The 20686-nt window shown below is 41.9% G+C and overlaps 1 protein-coding gene across 7 annotated transcripts in view; it reads right to left on the bottom strand.

Moving 5' to 3' along the window:
* The window catches only part of HDAC9 (histone deacetylase 9), a 425839-nt gene that overhangs the window by 96587 nt on the left and 308566 nt on the right, over positions 1-20686 (bottom strand). For all 7 annotated transcript variants that reach the window (XM_081881910.1, XM_081881911.1, XM_081881909.1 and 4 more), the window contains 2 exons: positions 15448-15555; positions 154-209 (listed from right to left, as the gene is read on the bottom strand). In XM_081881910.1, coding sequence (XP_081738036.1) covers positions 154-209; positions 15448-15555 — 164 coding nt within the window. The remainder of the gene's footprint in view (positions 1-153; positions 210-15447; positions 15556-20686) is intronic.

Genomic DNA, 20686 nt, shown 5'->3' with positions numbered 1-20686 from the left:
ATGATCTCTAAGACCATAAATCTGCTTCTGTGAGTACCTCAAAAACCTTTTCGGTCATCTGCTAACAATTAGAGCTCCCCAGAGACATACACAATGCAGGTGATTGCCAGTAACCCTAGCACTCCAAGATGGGCAATATTCCCTGGTACTTACATGGCTGTTGATTCTTCAGCATGATGGCCTGGGGGCCTTACAACAGCAAAACCATTCTGTAAGAACAAGATAGGTTTTCAATTACCAGATTTTAAAAGAAGAAGGGGAGTGATCTCTTCTCTTCTCTGTGGAGCAAAGAGCAGCAAGTAAACAGGTTTGGAATGTATTAAAAGCTACTAAACACATCCCCACCCCAGCACTCATTCCCCTTTCATAGAATAAGTGGGGCAAATGCAAAGGATCTCAGCTGAGTGGTTTTTAAAAAACAGGCCATGTGTTTCCAGGATTCCAGGCTAGCTAGATAGCTCACCCCAGAAGCTGGCAAGCAGGGCATGTTAACACATGCTCCAACATATCTCATACCAAGAGAATTTTTCCAAGCAGCGAGCAATAAAACCATGCAAATCAGTATAAAAATTCAAAACATTGAGAACAATTCAGCAGTTAAGTAAACTACTACAGTGGTACCTCATGTTACATACTGCCCTCCTTACGAATGCTGCGGGTTACCCGGAAGTAGATGCCCCTTGTTGCGACCTTTGCCCCGGGATGCAAGCGGAAGTCGCACTCCGGTGGCACGGCAGAAGCAGGAGGCGCCATTAGAGAAAGCGTGCCTCATGTTACAAGTGGTTTCCTGTTACGTACGGACCTCCGGAACGGATTAAGTAACACGTAACACGAGGTACCACTGTAATGCAAAAGCTAGTTGTGCTTCAGGGGCAGCCTGGCTCAAGAAGAACATTGTGAGTAAGTGCAAAGGATAAAACAGAGAGAGCTTACTTAACATGCTATTTCTGAACATGGAGCTTCCACTTTGCCTCATGACATGTGGCCATTGGATAGACTGATTCCGCAACCTAAAATTCCGCATGATTACTATGTGGACACAGAACTGTACCAGCAGAGGTTGCCCATTCTTTTTCATGTCAGAGATGTGTTTGGACTGAGACTGACCCAGCAATCCAAACTCTCTGCTGCTGGAGTTCTACTGTTGCTTCCACAGCCTGGCCACTCACGGTGGCTGCAGTAATAGAAGTGGGAGCAGGCAGATCAGCCCCAGTCCTTGTGCCAGCTCCAGGCTGGTGCAGAGATCAGGCTCAGATTGAGCCCAATGTCCATCTGCCCCAGTTGTGAGACTCTATCTCCAGCAGATTCTGGGCTGTCTCTGCCCCTCCCCATCCTCAAAAGGCCCCATTTGGGGGAGTTCCACCCATGAGGATACCACCAGTGGTCCTTCTGCCTGTTTAGTGGGTGGAAGGGGAAGGTCTGCAAGGCAGAGGCAGGGGGCTGGTGGAGCTGACAGAAGCCAGCAGAGGGATACTGCCTAGCATAAATGTGGCTTGGAATTGGGTTGCAGCCTAAGTCATACTTGAAATCAGTAGGACTTGGAAAATGGCTAACCTAAGTCCCAATGATTTCAGTGGGCCTACTGCAAGCATGACTAAGCTGTATCCAACACAATGTGCATTTGTTGCCACATTGGGTGAGAATTAGGGGCGTCAGAGGCCTCAATTGCGCTGCTGAGTCTCCACTGTGTTGCTCAGTGCAGCCGATTTAATATTTTCTGCCAACCTCCAAGTGTTGTTCATACCACAAGATAACCCTCCTTTGTTTTTGTGCACCTTTACTCTTAGTTGCTTACAGCTGTTTGCACTGTCTCCTTCTACCCGTTGATCCCCTATAGAATAAATATTTTCTCTTTTCCTTCTGTCTAGCTTTGGTTATGCTAGAGTATAAGAGATGTCTTTTGGCAGGGCTGGAAACATTCATTTATGTTCTCCAGTTATGCACTGATCATGGAAGAGGAGAGAAAAATAAGAAACTGCATAGAAAATATGCTCAAATGGGCAGACATAACAGGAAAATGGCATACCATCAACTGCCTAAGAAAAACCGGGACATCCTGTTTTTTCCATTGAGAGTATGGCAGCCATTTGGGGCTGAGATCTCCCCCCTCCCCCAACCCCCCCCCCACTTTTTTAGGTCTGTGATCTCATGCTGGATTTTGGACCCAGAAGATAGAGTCCCAGATTTGGGTTGTGTCGTGTAGGAGGGTATGAAATGGGGCAAGTGTCTTGGTGGCAGAGCCCCAGATATAATGCGAGATTTTGGTCAGCGTTGAGTTTCTTGTGCTAGAAGGAAAATGGTATGAGTCAACCATTGTTCAATCCACCAAGGCTATGTCAGCATGGAAGCCCTGTGGTTTCACTGATTCCTAGCTGTGCCCATGCAGAAACTGCAGGCAACATTAATGGAAGAAACACATTAATTCAAGGTAAGCCATGCATTGCAAGGGAGCAGCACAAACAACCTGTTATATCCAGAAGGCACATATGACTAGGTTAGAAAAACCACAGAACCATATTGAATTAGTGATGTGCCAAAATGTGTTGTCTAATTCAATTTAAAGTTTTCTTTCTCTGAGCAAGCAGTTCACATTTGTCTGCCTTATCCTTGGGGCACTTTACAATTTCAGCAGGTGTGGGGCTGAGCTTACCTTATTGTTGCAATGTAACTAAGGGGTGTTTGCCTGGGAGCTTCCCCCACCCTACCCTCTGCCCCACTGAACATTTCTCCAGTGCTCTGCAACCTTCCTGACTGACTGCACTTCCTGATCTGAAAAGTCCCCATTATAGGAGTCACCGCATGAAGTATTTCCCCAGGCTTTAATTGAAGCACAGCTACACAGGGAGGCTGCAAAACACAGACCACTGTGAGAGAATTTGTAGACTGAAGGGAGGGGTACTTAGCAACACCTTTTGGTCACCTTAAAAAGGAAGTTCAGCACATCCAAAGCCCTGCACCTCGCCCATGAGAATTTCACTCAATTTCTCTCTCCCCCTTCTTCAAATGCACTTTCTTTTCATATTAATCAATTAAGAATGGTTGTGGGGGGGGGGACCCACAGGAGAAATTTTCCACGCAGCACTACATTTAAAACAAAATTAAGGGAAATGTAAATTGCTCAACATACAAACCAATTCAAAACTATTTAAACTCATTTTCGTTTACATCAAATTGCTTCAAAAATGCTGAATTTTTCTTTTTGTGTGACCAGGATGACGAGCCCTCACATAACAACAAAAAAGGGTTGTTGTGGATATGAGAAAAAGGATGATGGAAATTCCATATTTCAGTAGTCTATAAATCTCATCTAGAAGCCTGCCAAAGCTTGCAACTTTATTGGATTTCCTAAGTCAGTTTATAACACACATTCTGGACATTTTATAGGAGGTTTTCATACAGAGCAGTCATCAAAAGTTTTGATTTTCTAGGAATACCTTAAGCTACTGCTTCACTGCAATGCACCACTTACAATGACCCTCCGTTCCCTCCCAGAACACCATGAAGCAAAGACCTATAAATCTTTGCTAAATGATGGCTGCCCCCCAAACCCAGGGTAGGTAGCAGATATGCAAACATTCTTTGCTGATAAGGAGCTTACTGTTAACCAACGCCTGATTATACATCTCCAAATGAATGAGGATGAATTATTTTTTGTTTCCATGAGACAGTAACTGCAAGTGCAACTCATTTCTCTCTTTGTGTGTTTGACATCATAGCTCCAAACCCAGATGCCAGAGTTCACTCTCTCAGGTTCATACAGATGCAGTGGAAGAGTCAACATTATACAAATGAAAAGAAAGTTTCAGGTTAAGTTATCTTCATTTTCTTTCTCACACTCATGATGAATATGGCAATAGCTGAATGTATACACTCTATTATTCACTAAGCTGCATTTTTAAAGTAATGGAACTGGGAAGTGGGGACTGGGGCATTTGGTTTCATGCTGCAGAAACCTTGGGTCTACAGATGTTGTTCAACCAGAACTCCCATCTTCTCTGACCATTAGGCTGGCCATGTTAGATGGGGAGATGGAGGCTTAAGTCCATCCACACCAGGCGATCTCACAGCACAGGGTCATAGCTTAGTGGTAAAGTATTTGTTTTGTATGCAGAAGGTCCCAGGTTCAATCACTGGTGGTTCCAGGTAGGGCTGGGAATATTTCCTGCCTGAAACCTTGGAAAGCCACTGCAGTCAATGCAGACAATACTGAGCTTGATAGATGAATAACCTGACTCAGTATAAGGCAGCTTCCTATTTTCCTGGGCTAGAGAAAACATCCATGGAGCTTCATTAAGATATAGACACAGACGTATAATGGTGCTTTTGGAGTTCATAGTATTCTTTCAGGAGGTAACTGAAAATAATAATATAATAATAATTTATTATTTATACCCCACCCATCTAGCTGGGTTTCCCCAGCCACTCTGGGCGACTCCCAACAGAATATTAAAAACACGATAAAACATCAAACATTAAAAACTTCCCTAAACAGGGTTGCCTTCATATGTCTTCTAAAAGTCAGATAGTTGTTTATTTCCTTGACATCTGATGGGAGGGCCTTCCACAGGATGGGTGCCACTACCGAGAAGGCCCTCTGCCTGGTTCCCTGCAACCTCACTTCTTGTAGTGAGAGAACCACCAGAAGCCCCTTGGCGTTGGACCTCAGTGTCCGGGCTGAAGGACGGGGGTGCAGATGCTCTTTTATTCTTCTCTGTTTAGGAAGGCATTGAGATATACTTGATATCTTCAATTTTTGTATGTATTTATCTATACCATGTATCTGTCACCTAATAACAACAGTTCCCTTGGACGATGTACAAAATAAAAACTAATTAAAAACCATAACTCTAAAAAAAAAAGCAGCAGGAAATAAGGCTGAAATAAGAAGAAAAACTCACTTTAAAACAGGGTTCAAGGGATTAAAATACTGCAGCAGTGATCAACTAGAACAGAGAGCCAAAAAAGAACAAACTTCTCACATTTTTAAAAAATAAAAACACATAGTAAAGTTTAAAAGGCCTGGGAAAATAAGACAAGAAGACATTAAGGTAGATGCCAGGTGGGTTATTGTGGGGGAGAAGACATTTTAGCTCCACAGCTGAGGGCGTCACAGCAGAAAAGGTCCTTTCTCTTGGACAAAATGACCCTTGTGGTTCCTTCTAGGTCCACAATTCTATGATTCTCTCAGCCACCCACCACATCTCAGTTGGTGGCAGCACATGGAGAAGGGCTTTAGTATGTAAGGGAAGAACAAATCCTTTAGATATGGTCCCAAGTGACAAAAGTTGGTATAGTCAACCGGAGGAAACCAGCAAGGAAGGGTGGCCAGCAAGGACCACCATGCATCTGGCCTCCCATCAGCCAAACTGCTATTCTTACTGAAACCAAGAGGGGTAAAGCAGCAGAGAGGGTGATGTGGTGAATCAGGTGTAGAAAGAGATGGGAAACCAGTGAAGATAATACAGGACTGGCTTCATATGTTCATAATGCTCATCAGGCCCACTTAATGCTCTTCTCACTGTATTTTGCATCAACTGAACTTTCCAGACTGTTCTTTGTCTGGATTGATTGGCACTCATCTAAGCCATCCTCCTCAGCCAAGCGCTGATTTAACACCTCCACCACCTCAGCTGGCTTTATGAAAAAGAGAAATAGAACTACATGTCATCAGCACACGGGTGGCACTAAATCCCAGGATGACCTCACTCAGTGATTTCATGTAGAAACAGCAGCATGGGGGACAGAATAGAATCCTAGAGGACCCAGAAGTACAAATGCCAGAGCAAAGATACCCCAGGAACAACTGGAAACAGTTCAGCCAGAAGGATGCCACTGTTGATGGTACAGAAACCCCATGAGAGGTCCAGAATAATCAATTGCCATGTCTCTAGCAGGGCAGTAAGGTAGCTTCAGTGCCCAGCTGAAAACTCAGCTGAAAACAGATCTAGAAAACCAGTTTCATCCATCAACAACCAGAGTTGATTGACTCTTTCTTAAGCACCTTGCCCAGGAAGGGAATCTTGGTTACTGAACTGGAGTTGTTAAGATATTCCAGATCCAGAGGAGGTGTTTCTCAGGAGTGGCCACATTCCTGCCTCCTTTAAGAAGACTGGGACCACTCCTCTTCTTAATGAGGAATTTTCTACCTCCTGAACCCAGCCAGCCATCCCATTTCAGCTAAATCACCCATCAAATTATGGGTTGCCTCTTTATCCCACAGAGCGAATGGGAATTTGATAGGTGGGAGTTAATACAAAATAACTTTTGGAGTGGTGTGGGTTTTGCTCAGAGTCCGACTCATTGTCATTTGATTGGGGGACAGGAATAGCATTTGTTTTTCTCAAGTTTTCTGTGAGTGCTTCAAGCCATTGTGACTGAAGCAAATGGGCTGGTTACTTGCTTGACTCAACCTATTACAGTTTAGGCTCTCTTGGCCTATGACACGCTATTGTCTGTATTGTGTATGTTAATGTGTGTTAATGGATGGCCAAACCCTTGGATCAGAGGCTGAGTAGAGCATCTGTCACTCCTGCAATATGTCATCCACAAAAGTATGTAGAATTTCGGGAGACCCGTTCTTCATTCAACCCTAGTTTTTACATTACATTTCTTCCCTTTGGCTGCTTTCCAAAGGAGATCTTAGGCTATCTCAAGATCATTGTAATAGTTTTTGTGGTGGTGGGGGAGGGCTATAGTATGACCCTGGTACTAAATTACTTTGAGGGCATGATATTTCTCCCCACAGCAATGACTAATCAATCTTAAGCACTTATGCCAGACTTTGCTAATCAGCAGTTCTCCATTTCTCCCAAAAGTCTTCACACGTCTGTGGCTACTAGTTCTTCACAACATTGTCCAATATTAGCAGGAGGGAATGTGAATTCATTTATTTGGGCAATACTAAATACCAGACAGTGATCTCAGAACAGTGGGTGAAGGTCAGACAGAAACGTAAAAATATACTCCAGAGATAGACAGTCTAACATGGAGCGATATGTTGAAAATGTAGCCAACACACATAAATTCAAAGCATTTTTACACAGACGCTTGTTTATACTAGGATACAGACACCATTATACGTCAACAGAAGGTTAAACTGACTGACAGAAATGCACATTAGAGGAGAGATTCATGTCTTTGTCATTATAAGCCTGATTTTTGTGTGTTTTAAACTTCAGGATATGATGGAGTAGAAATGCATCAAACTTGGTCTATAGTCTAGAAATGCTTAAAACAGGAATGACAAATCAGCAATATATCAAAGTCTGAGTGGGGAGGAATCACTCTTTCATCTCATATCACTTGCCTATTGGAAAGGACAATGAAAGCCCAGTCTCCTCATTTATAAAGTATCACTCAGTTATGTGCTAAATATGTGGCATATAGTTTATTTTCCAAACAGAATGAATCCCATACACCATCTTCGTTTTCCTCACTGGAATGCAGTTCAGGAATTTTCAGATAATGAAAATAGAAGCCTTCAGAACACTCTTCAGGGGCCTGATAGAAGCCATGATTGGTTTCTTGCAATCACTTGGCCAACTAGTGAAGTTGAAAAAAAATTGCTGGGAACCATATTGGATCACTAAGGAAACCAAGGAGAGGAAAGAAGCAGTTGGCTCAAGCTGCAAGTCAGCTTTAGGTTGAATACCAGGACATGGCTTCTAATCACAGTTAGTCAAGGAAACAAATTGACTGTCAGTGACAGTTTTAAAGAAGAATCTGGTGCAAATTGATGTAAGACTAGAGAAATCTATTACTTTAGTGAGCTGGCCCAGATAATCCCACTACTATGTTTATATTATCTTAAGTGTAAGCTTGTTAGCCTGTGCTAGTTATTGAGCATCAATGACCATACTGCTTCATTTAAGTGCCTTAACTTTTTAGTCACACAGTCGTTATTCTTTGTCTCTTATTATACAGATTCTCAATTTGGCAATCCTTGTTGGCATTGTTATGCATGTGGGAGAGATACTCTGAAAATCCCCCAATGAACCTGAAACAAAACAGTCATCTCAGAGAAATACAATCATGAACTGGATTATTTTATGTTAACGAAGCAATAACATTATTACGCAAAATTTCCCTGTGCAGATCAGCTGGTGCCCCAGTTAAACATTGTCGGAAATAGCACAGAAATTGTTTGGCAAGTCTTTCCACCTCACAGAGTTTATGATACGTGCTTTACAGACTGACAAGGAAGAGTGATTCACAGAATCTTAAAAACACCATCTGCCAGGTTTAAGATAAGATTCAGAGACATGGAAAATTTGTGGTCTGTGGTCTCTAGATTTTCAGCCGGCAACGCCTCAGCCCAGAGCAGCCTGTCTCTGTCATCCAGACTTACCTTTAATGTGATGTTCTACTGATTCCTCAGTGACAAGGGAAAGTTACATATTTCAGCCCCTGCCCTTATTCTGTAGCCATTCTCAGTTCTCCCCCCCACCTCACAATGACTAAACCAAAATGGGCTGTTCTCATCCCTTTCTCAAACATATTTTACCATGTGAAAACAAGAAAACATGAAAGGAATTCTGCCCCATATCCTGTCTCGCATGGAGGCAGGTAGCCACACCAGCCCTCTGTAAGGCATCACAGTGGAGAAGAGCTGATGACACTGAAATAAACAAGTGGGAGGGGGGGCTAGAAAGGACAAAGGTCAGTTTCATCCAATGTTTGGGACCAGGGTGACATCACCTGTCCAAGGTAAGCAGGAGAAGTGGAAATTCCTAGCCATCATCTTGGTAGATAGCATGTCCAAACTGAAAAGGTGGATTTTGACTTGACCAGTTGAGTGTACATCCCACTTTCTTTATTTACAAATAAAGTTGTGGCTCATAGTTAATCCCAATTATTGTATCTATGCGTTCTGGGATTGGAGTTAGGGCAATTGATTTAAGTCAATTGTATTGACTGAATAAGAAAAAACACACATTTTTGCCCCTTATTCTGGAAGCCTTTAAGGCTGATGGATATTTTGAGACCTCTGCCCTGTGTATTTGACTTTAATGGCAAAGGCCTTGGGTAACATCAAACATATAAACTTATTTGAAATAGCAATTTTATGTTTCCTTCATGTTACCCAGAAATAGCAAACAGGCAGCAACATAATAGTGACTGGATACAGCAAAAATCTTTCTGATACTGATCAGTCTTGACATATCAAAAGGAACCATCCCAGGAAAGCCTACAGTTTTAGTTTCCAAGGATATTCATTTCAAACTATTTTAATTCTGTTAAATGATCCCTGACTACCAAGAGGCCAATTCCATACACTCCATCTGAAGAGGGGTTTCAAGGGACTCGTGCTTGTTTTGCTTCAGTGCAAATGGATGTGCAAGATAATGTCAGAATGCATCATCCTGAGATGGATTACCCCTCCCCCACCAACCTATTCCAGTGATTTTGTTCTTAGCTAGTTGAATTTTAGAAGAACATTTTGAAATTTACAGGAAAACTTATTTCAATTAAACATATTTTTAAATTAAAGCGGTTGTGCTGAGCAGTGGTTTTTTTGTGATGGTACTCACCAGTATGGAGTACAACCATCCCTTTTGGGGATGCTGGTGGCAGCCATTTTGTTTTGGCAGCCACAACACTTTTATCAAGATATGAGTACCAGTGGGGGGGGGTACAAAAATGTTAGAAGCAATCAAAATGTGACAAATAGCAAGCAAGCTTTTCAAGTTCTTCAGAATTCTTCATCAGGCTAGATATTAAGCGAGAGATAGATAGATAGATAGATAGAGAGAGAGAGAGAGTTGGGAGTCTGATAAAATCTACTGTAGACTTTGTATCTAAAGGAATAGTTCAGCCTTAATGTCAAGAGATCTATATGGACGTTAGGTGATCAAGAGAACATGCAAGTCACCAGATCTGGTGGAAATAGCTACTCCAAAACTCACTGGAATTGGCTATTCATTTGATAGATCCTATTACATACATATCCTGCAGTTCATGACACCACATTTAGTGGTGCGAATTTCTACAGCAACATGTCTTTCTCATGAGCACCGCCACTGAAAATTTTCAATATTTAACTTTGATTCTTCTAATTCAGAGCACTGCCTTGACATTTCTGGCATCATGGCCTAAATCTGTCATGCTTTTGGTTAATCCACCATGCAGTCAGTCACATGATAAACAATGAGGTTTTGAATACTTTCAGGCTTCTCAACTATGAGCGTTGTGCATTATAATTGGTCGTAGTGGGCAACCTGGTGGGGCACTGCTGCTTATTTGGAGGTGCAGGGATGGCGTGAAATGGCAGTGAGATGGGCACACTGGAAATACAGGAGCCACCACAATGTTTGCTCCTGCTGCATTTATAGCAAAGTCTCAACCCATTATGCCAAATCACCTCTTGTGAGCAGTATGAATGATGCGCTTCAAAGAGATATACTTTTACGATACAGATATAGTGGATCTATCATTCTTGAGCACTAAAGCCCCCAAACTGCCATGGGATCTTGATACATGAGATATGCAAGCACATGAAAGCACACCAATCAGTCTGCCAAATCCCAATGCAAGCCCAGAGAAAATTCACTTTTAAGGTTCCAAATGGCTGAAATTCAGGGTGGGGGGCAGGTGAGTTAATGGAGTGCTAAAGCTCTCCAGGAGAAGGGAATCTGACTATCTCCTCTAGGTTTCATGTGTTAGAAGCAACCGTGTATAAAAAGTTAAGTAGATACAGGGTGAGAATTGAATGAAAGCGAGACCATTGGACATCTCAACATTTATGATATGCTTACACACCAGTGATCTAGGGTCCTGCTTAAAATGTAGAGTGATATGCCAAATATCCCTGAACTGCGCCCACATAACAATAGAAAAAGCTTGGTTTTGATGCATGATTTCACCCACTTTTATATGTGGGAAAATATTCTTGTTCAGATTCCACAGGTAGAGGCAACATTCTCCTAACCCAAAGAAGCCATTTACTATCTCTCCTTAAAGTGGGATTCAAGTAGGCTGTATTGTTTTACAGTTTCACAGCTGGTATTCTGTCCATTAGCCAGGAACAATAAAAAAGACCAAATAGTTCACAAGGGATTTCAAATGGAATGGAGAGATGTTTATTATAGCTACGGATTCAGTCTTTCAATCAGATTCCCCTGCTTTTTGGTCAGTTATCAAGTTACGTTGCCGATCTGAGACTTACGTAAGATGGGAGGAGAGGACACAAAGGATTCATTTCGTTCAAAAAAATTAAATGTATTTCCAGGTCATAGTATAGAATCTGGCATATCTGTACAAGGAGTTCAGTGGTGGGAATAGCCTAGATTTTGATAGATTGGCTCACTGTTCAGCTATACCACAGGCATGTTTTGTGACCATAGGGAAGTCTTCATATATTAGCAGTGGAATCCTACACATGCCTACTCAGAAATATGTTCCATTTAGATCAATGAGACTTACTACCAGGTATGCCTAAAAATGCAGCCTAAGTGGACAAAATAGTGAAATCACAGTTGATTCCTCCCACCTTTCATTTTAAAAATATGTACAGGTTCATGTCCACAAATTCATAATAGACTGCTGGTTAAAATCAATCAGTTGTGAACTCTTCTGCATGAATGTATAACCAAGTAAATGGGCAGAAGATTGCAGCCCTAATGTCTACTTTGACGGCAGCAATCCTATACCCAATTATCTCCAGGTTTCTGCTGGGGACATTCCCAGCCCTATCTGGACTCTCCTTCACAGTTGAGATTCCTGCATTGCAGAGAATTGGACTAGAGGACCAGCAGGGTCCCTTCCAATTCTATGATTCCATGGTTGGGAATGGTGAGGATTGATCCTGGGACATTTTTGCATGTGAAGCAGCTCTACCACTGAGCTCTGGCTCTTCCGCTTCAGTGTCTACGGTCCCTCACCCCCCATGTCCATGGAGACCTTCAACCGAGGATAACACTTCATGCATATGCCATAGTAAGCCTATTTAAGGTGCCACAAGGCTCTTTGTTGTTCTGGTTGTAGGCATAGCATAAGCCCAAAGCATGCATACTGCAAGGCCACAAGAGGAGATGATAGCTGGTGAATGGAGCAAGGAGAACAACAGAGGAAATGAGAGGCAAGAACATTTGAACAGGCTTCATAAAAAATCTGCACTGTGCGTGCTTGTTCACCGCATAAGCTAATCCCCATTTGATTCCTGGTGTGTGTTTTTCATACACCCAAGGTATTAGGAGTGGCAACGAGATGGATGTCTGAAGGAGGACATTAGGTGTAAGCTGATGGATCTGTATTAGTGACTGTGAGGACAGGACCAGAGGGTGATAGTTATTCTAAATGAATATGTTAATTTGGGATAAAAGTGTGTCATCCTGTGGCTATCCTCTGCTGACCTTCCCTGGTGCCTCTGAAGGCAAATAAAAGAGTGATTTATAGTCCCCGAGTCCCATAGTATTTTAACGACACTGTGTTCTCAAATTGTAATGCAGTTGGTATTCTGCTGTAACACTGTGTGCGTGACCTTGATCTGCAGGATTCAGTTCCAGACAAACATTCCATTTGGAAATCTTTTAAATCTTCTTCTTAAAATAAACTGCAAATAAATATGGGTGAGGGGAAACCACGAGGGCTCCCCCCCAACCCATGTAAGTATTTGTTGCTTTACTGCAGCTACTTCAGTGGCCATTGAAAAAATAGATTGATTGACAACTTTGTTTTTAAAGCTCTTCATTACACAGAGATAAACAGTGAAGAGTAAATCCACGATGTGAAAGACCCCATAAATCCTGGGAGATAAGCAATAAAGGTCCTGCAGCAAATCCTGGTTGTGTCAACTGCACATAAAGCATGTCTGATTATTCTTATCTAGGCCAGTTTTTAAATTCTGATATATTCATCATCCCAATTATACTTTCTAAGCAGGAAAAAATGGAAGTCTAAATTATTATTTTTGAGCATGTACGTCTGCATACACATCTTTCATTTATAGCGCATGACTTGCCTCAAAGAATCCTGGAAACTATAGTTTCCCCCTCATGGAGCTACATTTCCCAATACCCTTAACAAACTTTGGTGGAAATCATGTGCATAGCCCAAGTCTGTACATAGCCCAAGTCAGTTAATACAAGGCATTTCCTATAAATTGCTATAAAATCTGGCAGCTAGGTCATTGCCTGGAACTAGCCACATGAAGCCGTGTTCACTTGCATTAAAATGGCTCCATGAGGTTCTTGTGTGTTTCCAGACAAAAATTAATATGCTGGTGTGTTGGGTTTTTTTATGGCTTTGGGCATGAATATGTAAGGGACTGATTGTACCCGTATGAATTTGTGATTCATGTTGCAAACTTCCACAAAGGCAATTGTGTGGGAGCCTTTCTTTGCAGGGTAGACAATCTATCAGCAACAGGGCCTTCTCAGTGGTGGCACCTACATAATGGAAGGCTGTTCTCATGTTAAGCTTTCAACACCTGTACAAAACTGAATTATTTGCCCCTGCTTTAAACTAAGTAATGATTTTAATGTTTACTACTGCTTTTATGCTTTATCGCAATGTTTCGTATTCTATGCTGGTTTTTAATGGGTTGTTTCAGTGTCAAACTCATAGTCAATGTCCATCGATTTCATCCGGGTTTACTCAGAGTATGACTCTCTCAGAGAGAACCCAAGCTATTTACTGTTTTGTTATTTTATTTGGATTTTATGCTTATTTTCAGCTTTGAGGGATTCATTGAAAAATTTAAACTGAACAGCAGGAAGCAAGCTATCTAAATAAATAAATAAATGATACATAAAGCAAACATATATTGGCCGAGGCTTCTTTGGGAAACTTGCAGCATGGTTGGCTTGAAAAGTGTAGAAAGTAGGACATATTCAGAGCCTCTGTAGAACATTATTCCACGTATCCATAGTTAAACTTTCATGGACCTGTACCCAGTGAAGGAATAGTTACCATGTATCTGCAACAACTGGGAAAACTGGAGAATAGAGGTCGCAGTGATGATACCTATTCCTTTTAGCTGGTGGCTTCAGATGATTAGCCTTCTGCACAGCCAGAGCATCGCCATGCAATATGTCCTCAAGAGGCCACCATTTTGCAAATGTTCAGATGGGTTACAATATAAATCCCTGTACACCATATAAATAAGGTGCTTTTGATCTCTGTATTTTAGTGTCTTCATTGTTCTTCACATTTTACAGATAGGTGATTGAATCTGAGGTGTAGTGACTTCCTCAGTAAGCATGTAAATATAACCTGCTAATGGAACCATGCTTAAATCCTACTGAAATCACTGGGATTTAAGTAAGCTGTTCATTACAGTTCAGGTTTTGCGGGATGGTGTCCCAAGGCTATGGTAGCCACGGCTAGGAACAAAAGAACCTGTCCATTTCAGTTCTCGCAGTTTCTCATTCTTTCAATCTCCTATCCTTACCCCCCCCCCAAGCTGTTTAGCATAGATGGGCAGGTATCAGGAAGTGCCCCATCTCCTAGGAGGTCCCTGAAAGCGCTCACCTATTTCCCCCTTTCCTTCACTTCCAATTCACCCAACCCCACATTGCATTTGCCCCAATGGAGGAAAAACAAAAAAGCCCCAAATCACCATGAAACTGTAAGCATATGAAAGAAAGTTACATACTTTTCATTTAATTCCATTTGCCGTCAGATCTGAACCGTAACAGTAGACTTTGGTCACTGGATGAAATCCATTGCTATTTTACCTAACATCAATTGTATTGATGGTGTGTCACGTCCAAGAAAGTTTATTGGGGTATCTAACCATTTGGGCTGTACAGGGCCTACCTTTAAAACCGGGTTGTTATAACATCAAACAAAATGTCAACGTCTGTCGAGCATGCAGGTTTTATAAATTGTTTAGACTGGGGATAATTTGGGTTTTGTATCTCATTCTTTTCAGATCGTGTAGAAAGGAAGCTCAAAAACCGAGTTTGGGTTGGGGAAGTGCTTTGAATTTGCGATTGTTTGATGGAAAGGCATAGCCTGCACCACTACCCTTCCAATCAACAGTTTCCTTCTTTCTTCAAAGCCCACAGGTCCATTATTTACTTTTCTTCGCCTTGGGTGGCATTTTTGAGGCCATGCTTTCAACCCGATCATAATTTATTTAAAATTCATTTCAAAAGGGAATTTCAGAATGGCGTGCCAGATCTGTACATCCTCTGAGTCATTTCTAACTCGGACAACGGTTGTGCAACTGACTCCGGGGCGGGGAAAACAAAAAGAGAGAGAGACTGCAATAATACTGTAGTACGCTGGCAAGCAAAACTCTCTCTAGTGAATTGGAAGGCTTCGAGTAATAAAACGATCTGCTGATTGCCAAGCGAGGCTATTTAGATTACCACACCTTAGTGACCCGCCATCTTCCCCATTCTCCGGTCTCCGCTCCCCTTCCTTCAACCCCAGAACAACAACATTGCTTTCAGCTCTCTCCCCGCCCCACTTTTCCCACACACAATGCAACCCAGACCTCACCTTCAGCTCTCCTGAGGCCACTTTGGAAGCCAATTCGATGACACAGCCAACAGCCATGCGTGCAGCACCGGACGAATGCAGCTCATTCCAAATGGTGTCACTGTCCACCTGAGCAAACAGTTAGCAGAGGGGGTGGGGGAGAGAAAGAAGAGAGAGAGAGAGTTTAAGAGAAAACAAATCAGTGAGGGAGGGCTGGCAGGGTGACAGCCAATGTACAATAACATTAGTCTTCCGACTTGGCCAGCTGAAAAGGCCTTCTGGACATGGCTTTGCTTATACTTTTTCTCTACACCAACTTCTCCAATGGAAACACATTCCTGTCATGCCTCACTGCCATTCCCTGTTTAGATTTCTCATTACAAACAGCATTACATAGGCCAGAGCTGGCCCTAGCTAACAGGCCCATTAGACACCAGGCCGCGGTAATAGATGCAGCATATGCTCAGAGTGGCCTTACTTCTAAGAAAAGAATTTGCTTTTGCAAAAGCCAGAACAAAAGCTTCAATGAAATGGCATGTGCTTACAGGAAAGCTCTGCTATAATGAACTCAAGCTGTAGCAAACACCTTTCTTTTTTTAGTGTATTGGAGGGAGGCAACTGGTTCATATTCCTAACATAAGAGGCATTTCAAAGTTGCTGCCAACATGAATCAGAAAAGGGTCTGCAATTTAGCACCTGTGAGCAGGCAGGGAAGGCAGGTCAAATTTGTGGGGTATGACTGTGAGAGGACCCCACTGATGTCCAGAGCAAATGGGCTCCTCCCTTAGCTCCCACTGCCAGCTAACAAAGGTGGCAGCTGTGTCATCTAGATGGTCAGATGGGGGGGGGTAGTTGTACAAATAAGGGCGGGGGGTCTCCACGGGCATCACCTTCCTCAGGGATTAACATTTCACTCAGGGGAGCAGCAGAAACAACCAAAAAGACATTTGGTACCTTCAAAAACAAACCTCTTTTGTGGACTCAAGCTCATTCCGTCACATACATGAAACAAAATCTTAGTTAGCAGGCATATAAAGGAGACTATGCTAAGGAGGTTGAATAGCAATTGGATACAACCATTACTGTAAGTGATCAATAAAGCTTAAATATGCATTAAATAGATGCGCTTTTAAGGTTCTGCAATAGCAGAATTGCTGAGATGACTATTAAGAGCTGTGGTAGGGCAGGGAATCATTTTCAAGAAACTGCCATAGATAGCATAGATATCCTAGCATTGATAAAGACAAGGGTGATAGTGCTAGCTGTATTCTTCTGGTAGCTACCGTTGTGATTTCCCATGGTTCTCCAAAGCCCTGTAACATTACTCAAAAGTAATTAAGAAGAACAGCTGCCCAGCACTTATTGGAGCAGAGCAAAAGTGGGCCCAGGCCAATCGAATCATAGATGGGAGGCCACCAGTAATAGCTTGGTGATTACTAGTCTTCTTTGTCCCTTAGAATTTATTTTATTTTACTTTTATTAAATTTATATTTCCTCTTTTGGGGGGGGCAGTTTTGCAGGGCAACTTGCAGTAATATTTTTTAAGTTTTTAATGTGTGATATTTTAGTGTATTTTTTGTTTCTATGGAAGCCACCCAGATGGGCGGGGTACAAATAAATTATTATTATTATTATTATTATTATTATTATTATTATTATTATTATTATTAAATTAAACAAATTTATATATTGGTTTATATATAAATTGGTTTATATAAAAACCATTTATATTAAACAAATATAAATTCAACAGATTGATGTCACTATAAACACGTCATCGTTAAAACTAAAAGGAAACTATCACAACAAAATTGAACAGAGGCAGGCAGAGGTAACATTAAAACAGTGGTCAGCACTATAAAACCAGTGATAGCAAGATAAAACAGCAACATAATGACAGCACAACTAAAATCCTTAAGATTTTGAAAAGCTGATAGTAAACAAATATGTTTTCAGTTCAATGATGGAGATGGTTGAATCCTAAATGTGGGCTCCAAAATGTGGGGGCCCCCATTGAAAAAGCCCTCTTCCATACGTCCACCAGCCTGAACCAACATTGCACCATCTAAATGATAATGGAACACTATAGGTAATATATATCCAAGGGAAAATGAGCGCCAACACTTAAGTTTTGAAATACAACTACACTAAAATTTAAGGCATCAACATTGTTCATATTTCAGCAACACTTCAAACAGGCAGAATTATTCATGACAATGTTACAAGCCAGAATATGCCGTCCCACTCTGAAGTCTAAGACTCTTAAGGCACATATGGATTTACTTCATTCAGAATTTCCTGAATGAATATAGTCGTTTCGAGCTTTTCCAAATACATCCAACGTAGCTCAATCACTGGCATGTGTAACAAAGCTAGACTTTAGGAAAGCCCCAGATGATAGAAATTAAACTACCTGTCCCAGAAGTGTGTGTGTGTGTGTGTGTGCGGAGTTATTCAAAAAGGCTGAATGGCTTAAATAAAAATTAATTTACATCTATCCCATGTGAAAGCTACCGGATTTTTACCTACAGCATGCATAAGTGTGCCTCCCCCCACCTGCAACTCTTGCAGAAATAATAGGCCCATGTAATATGTTCTGAAAGGAAGATGAGTTATTCTCCTCTACACTCTCAGCAGCATTCTTGTGCTCTGGAACTGTGCGGTGAAAGCTAGTGTTGCGCACACACACCCCAGTCTCCAGTGGCAAGAGACTCCAGGGCTTCCAGTGCTTAGCCAGGGTTAGGTTTCCTTGGAATGAAGGTCATCAGAGACTGTGGTGTCCCTGGGATACAGTGGTACCTTGGGTTAAGAACTTAATTCATGCCGGAGGTCCGTTCTTAACCTGAAACTGTTCTTAATCTGAGTTACCACTTTAGCTAACGGGGCCTCCCACTGCTGCCGCACCATGGCTGCGCGATTTCTGTTCTCATCCTGAAGCAAAGTTCTTAACCCGAGGTACTATTTCTGGGTTAGCGGAGTCTGAAACCTGAAGCGTCTGTAACCTGAAGCGTCTGTAACCCGAGGTACCACTGTATATGGTTTCATTTATACAATTGTATACATGTATACAAACTGAGCATAGGACAGATGGCCTTGCTTAGTCATTGGGTTTCCAGCTTTAGTCAAGAGCCACAGCTTTAGTCAAGAGCAAATATGAGCCTCTGTGTCTCCAACTTCCAGCATCAGCCAAACTCAGGCTCCTCCTCCTCCTCCTCTTCTTCTCCCATACACAGTGATCTCATGTTCAACCAGGTGAGGGAGCTTACCCCATTTGCCTCACTGGTGACAGGGTGACTTCTTTTTAAAGTACATGGAAGTACTTAACTAGTCAGCTGAGGTCAATGCCCTAACAAAGGAAATGGCTGGGCAGGTTTCCTCTTATAGATTCTGAACTCACAGATACAGGGTTTCAGGTTTGGGAAGGGATCTGCAGGTATCATCCACAGCGAGAATGAGAAGTCATTCTGGAAGCCACAGATTTGCCATGTCATCTGGTGATTTATGCCTTCTTTACTGAATCCATGTGTCTCCGTAGGTATAAAAGCTTTTAGAAGCTCACACTTTGCCGTTTGCTTCCAGAGAAAATACGTTGCCTCCAACTCACCCCCCCCCCCCACCGTTGCTCTTTAGTGGCAAGCAAGTAGAAACTAAATCCATCCCTTTTCCGAAGTGTTCCTGCCTTTAAGAACTCTGTGTGCCATTAAGATCCAAGTGTCATCACAGAACCTGCCATTCCCAAGCCTTGTTGGCAGAAGTCCACGAGTCTAGGTGAAATATATTCGGAGTTGAGTGTGAATTTCATGCTCATAGTAGCAATGAATGAACTTTCCCCCAAATGTCTAGCTATATATACATTATTTACACAATGGTCCCTGCGTGATTGGCTAATTCCTGGCTGCTCCTGCAGGCCAATCAGCTCGCTGATTCACTTCCACCTGGAGCTGGATTGGGTGGCTCCTGCAGACCAATCAGACTGCTGCATTCTGGATCCTATTGTTCTAGGATTCAGCTCAGTACATAACACCAGGAAAGGTGACGCAATCTAGCACAGAAGCCTGCTGATGTTTCAGGGTGGGGAATCAGCTGCTGGGAAGACAGATGAGCACTGCTGCTGGTGGTGGTCCACTAATGTTGTCTGCTACTGAAATCCAGGACCCACCACAAAAGAACCAGGGCACGGGTCCCCAGATGGCAGCACCTAACAATTTCTTACTGTGAAGACATTTGTCTGAAATGGCCTTTCCAAGCCTCCTCACTCTGAAGCAAGTTGCACCGATTTCATAGAACTCAGATCTACATAAATATACCTAGGATAGCTAGGTAAATTTCACAGGTATGAAATTGTTGCACAATCGCATGCATCATTTTGTTATAGAGCCAAAAGTTCAGCTTCTCCACTTTGTGTTTTGTTTCCACACAACCGAAGAGGCAAAGACATACACGTCAGAACTTAAGTCACCCTTAGTGTCATATGTTCAGGGTCCGATTTAGGGCCATTTATATGTCCAGCTGTCCTTTGTCAACAACAAATTGTCACTGTTTTTTGTGTTGAATATATGCTATATGGTAATTTGTGGATCTAATAGTTATTTAAAGCCATTTGCACATAACAAAATATGTATTTTATCAAAGTAATTGTTGAACTGAAATACAATTAAGAAGAAGTATATTAACAGTGAAGTAATTATTAAGCTCTAACTTAAAATGATTTTTTATTCATAACAAACTTAATAATGCAAAAACATTGGCATTTGGCAATAACAAAAGTTCCTTTAGAAACACAGTTTACAAAGACTCATAATCCAGTCTCTAGAAACTTGCTATAACATGAAATAATAATAGGTGTAAATATATGAAGCAAACTATTAATAAATATAAATAGCAGAATGTAGGCACCCTGTATATAGAGATGAGCAAACCAGTGATATTTTAGGGAGGAGGCTAGCAGGCGGGGCCCATTACTTGCATCATAGGAGCCTACACAACACAAAACACTGTTGCTGTATGTAGGTTTTATTTTATTTGCTTTTTATCTTATATTTTGGAAATGTACATCCAGTTTTTTCCCTTTAATTTTTTTGGGGCTCCCCAAGAGAGTGGGGCCCTAAGCTATAGCCTGCTTAGCTTATACATAAATCCAGCACTGCATATGTGGCTGTCAGCCTAAGAAGAGGTAAAAAAAAAGTTACTTGTCATCGGCAGGACAGTCCCCACTACCCTGCCCAAACTTCACACAGTAATATGTAAGATACTTTAGAAG

Source organism: Podarcis erhardii (genome assembly GCF_964252035.2).
Source record: "Podarcis erhardii genome assembly, chromosome: 12".
Taxonomy (NCBI): Eukaryota; Metazoa; Chordata; class Lepidosauria; order Squamata; family Lacertidae; genus Podarcis; species Podarcis erhardii.
This window is presented reverse-complemented; position numbering and strand designations above follow the sequence as displayed.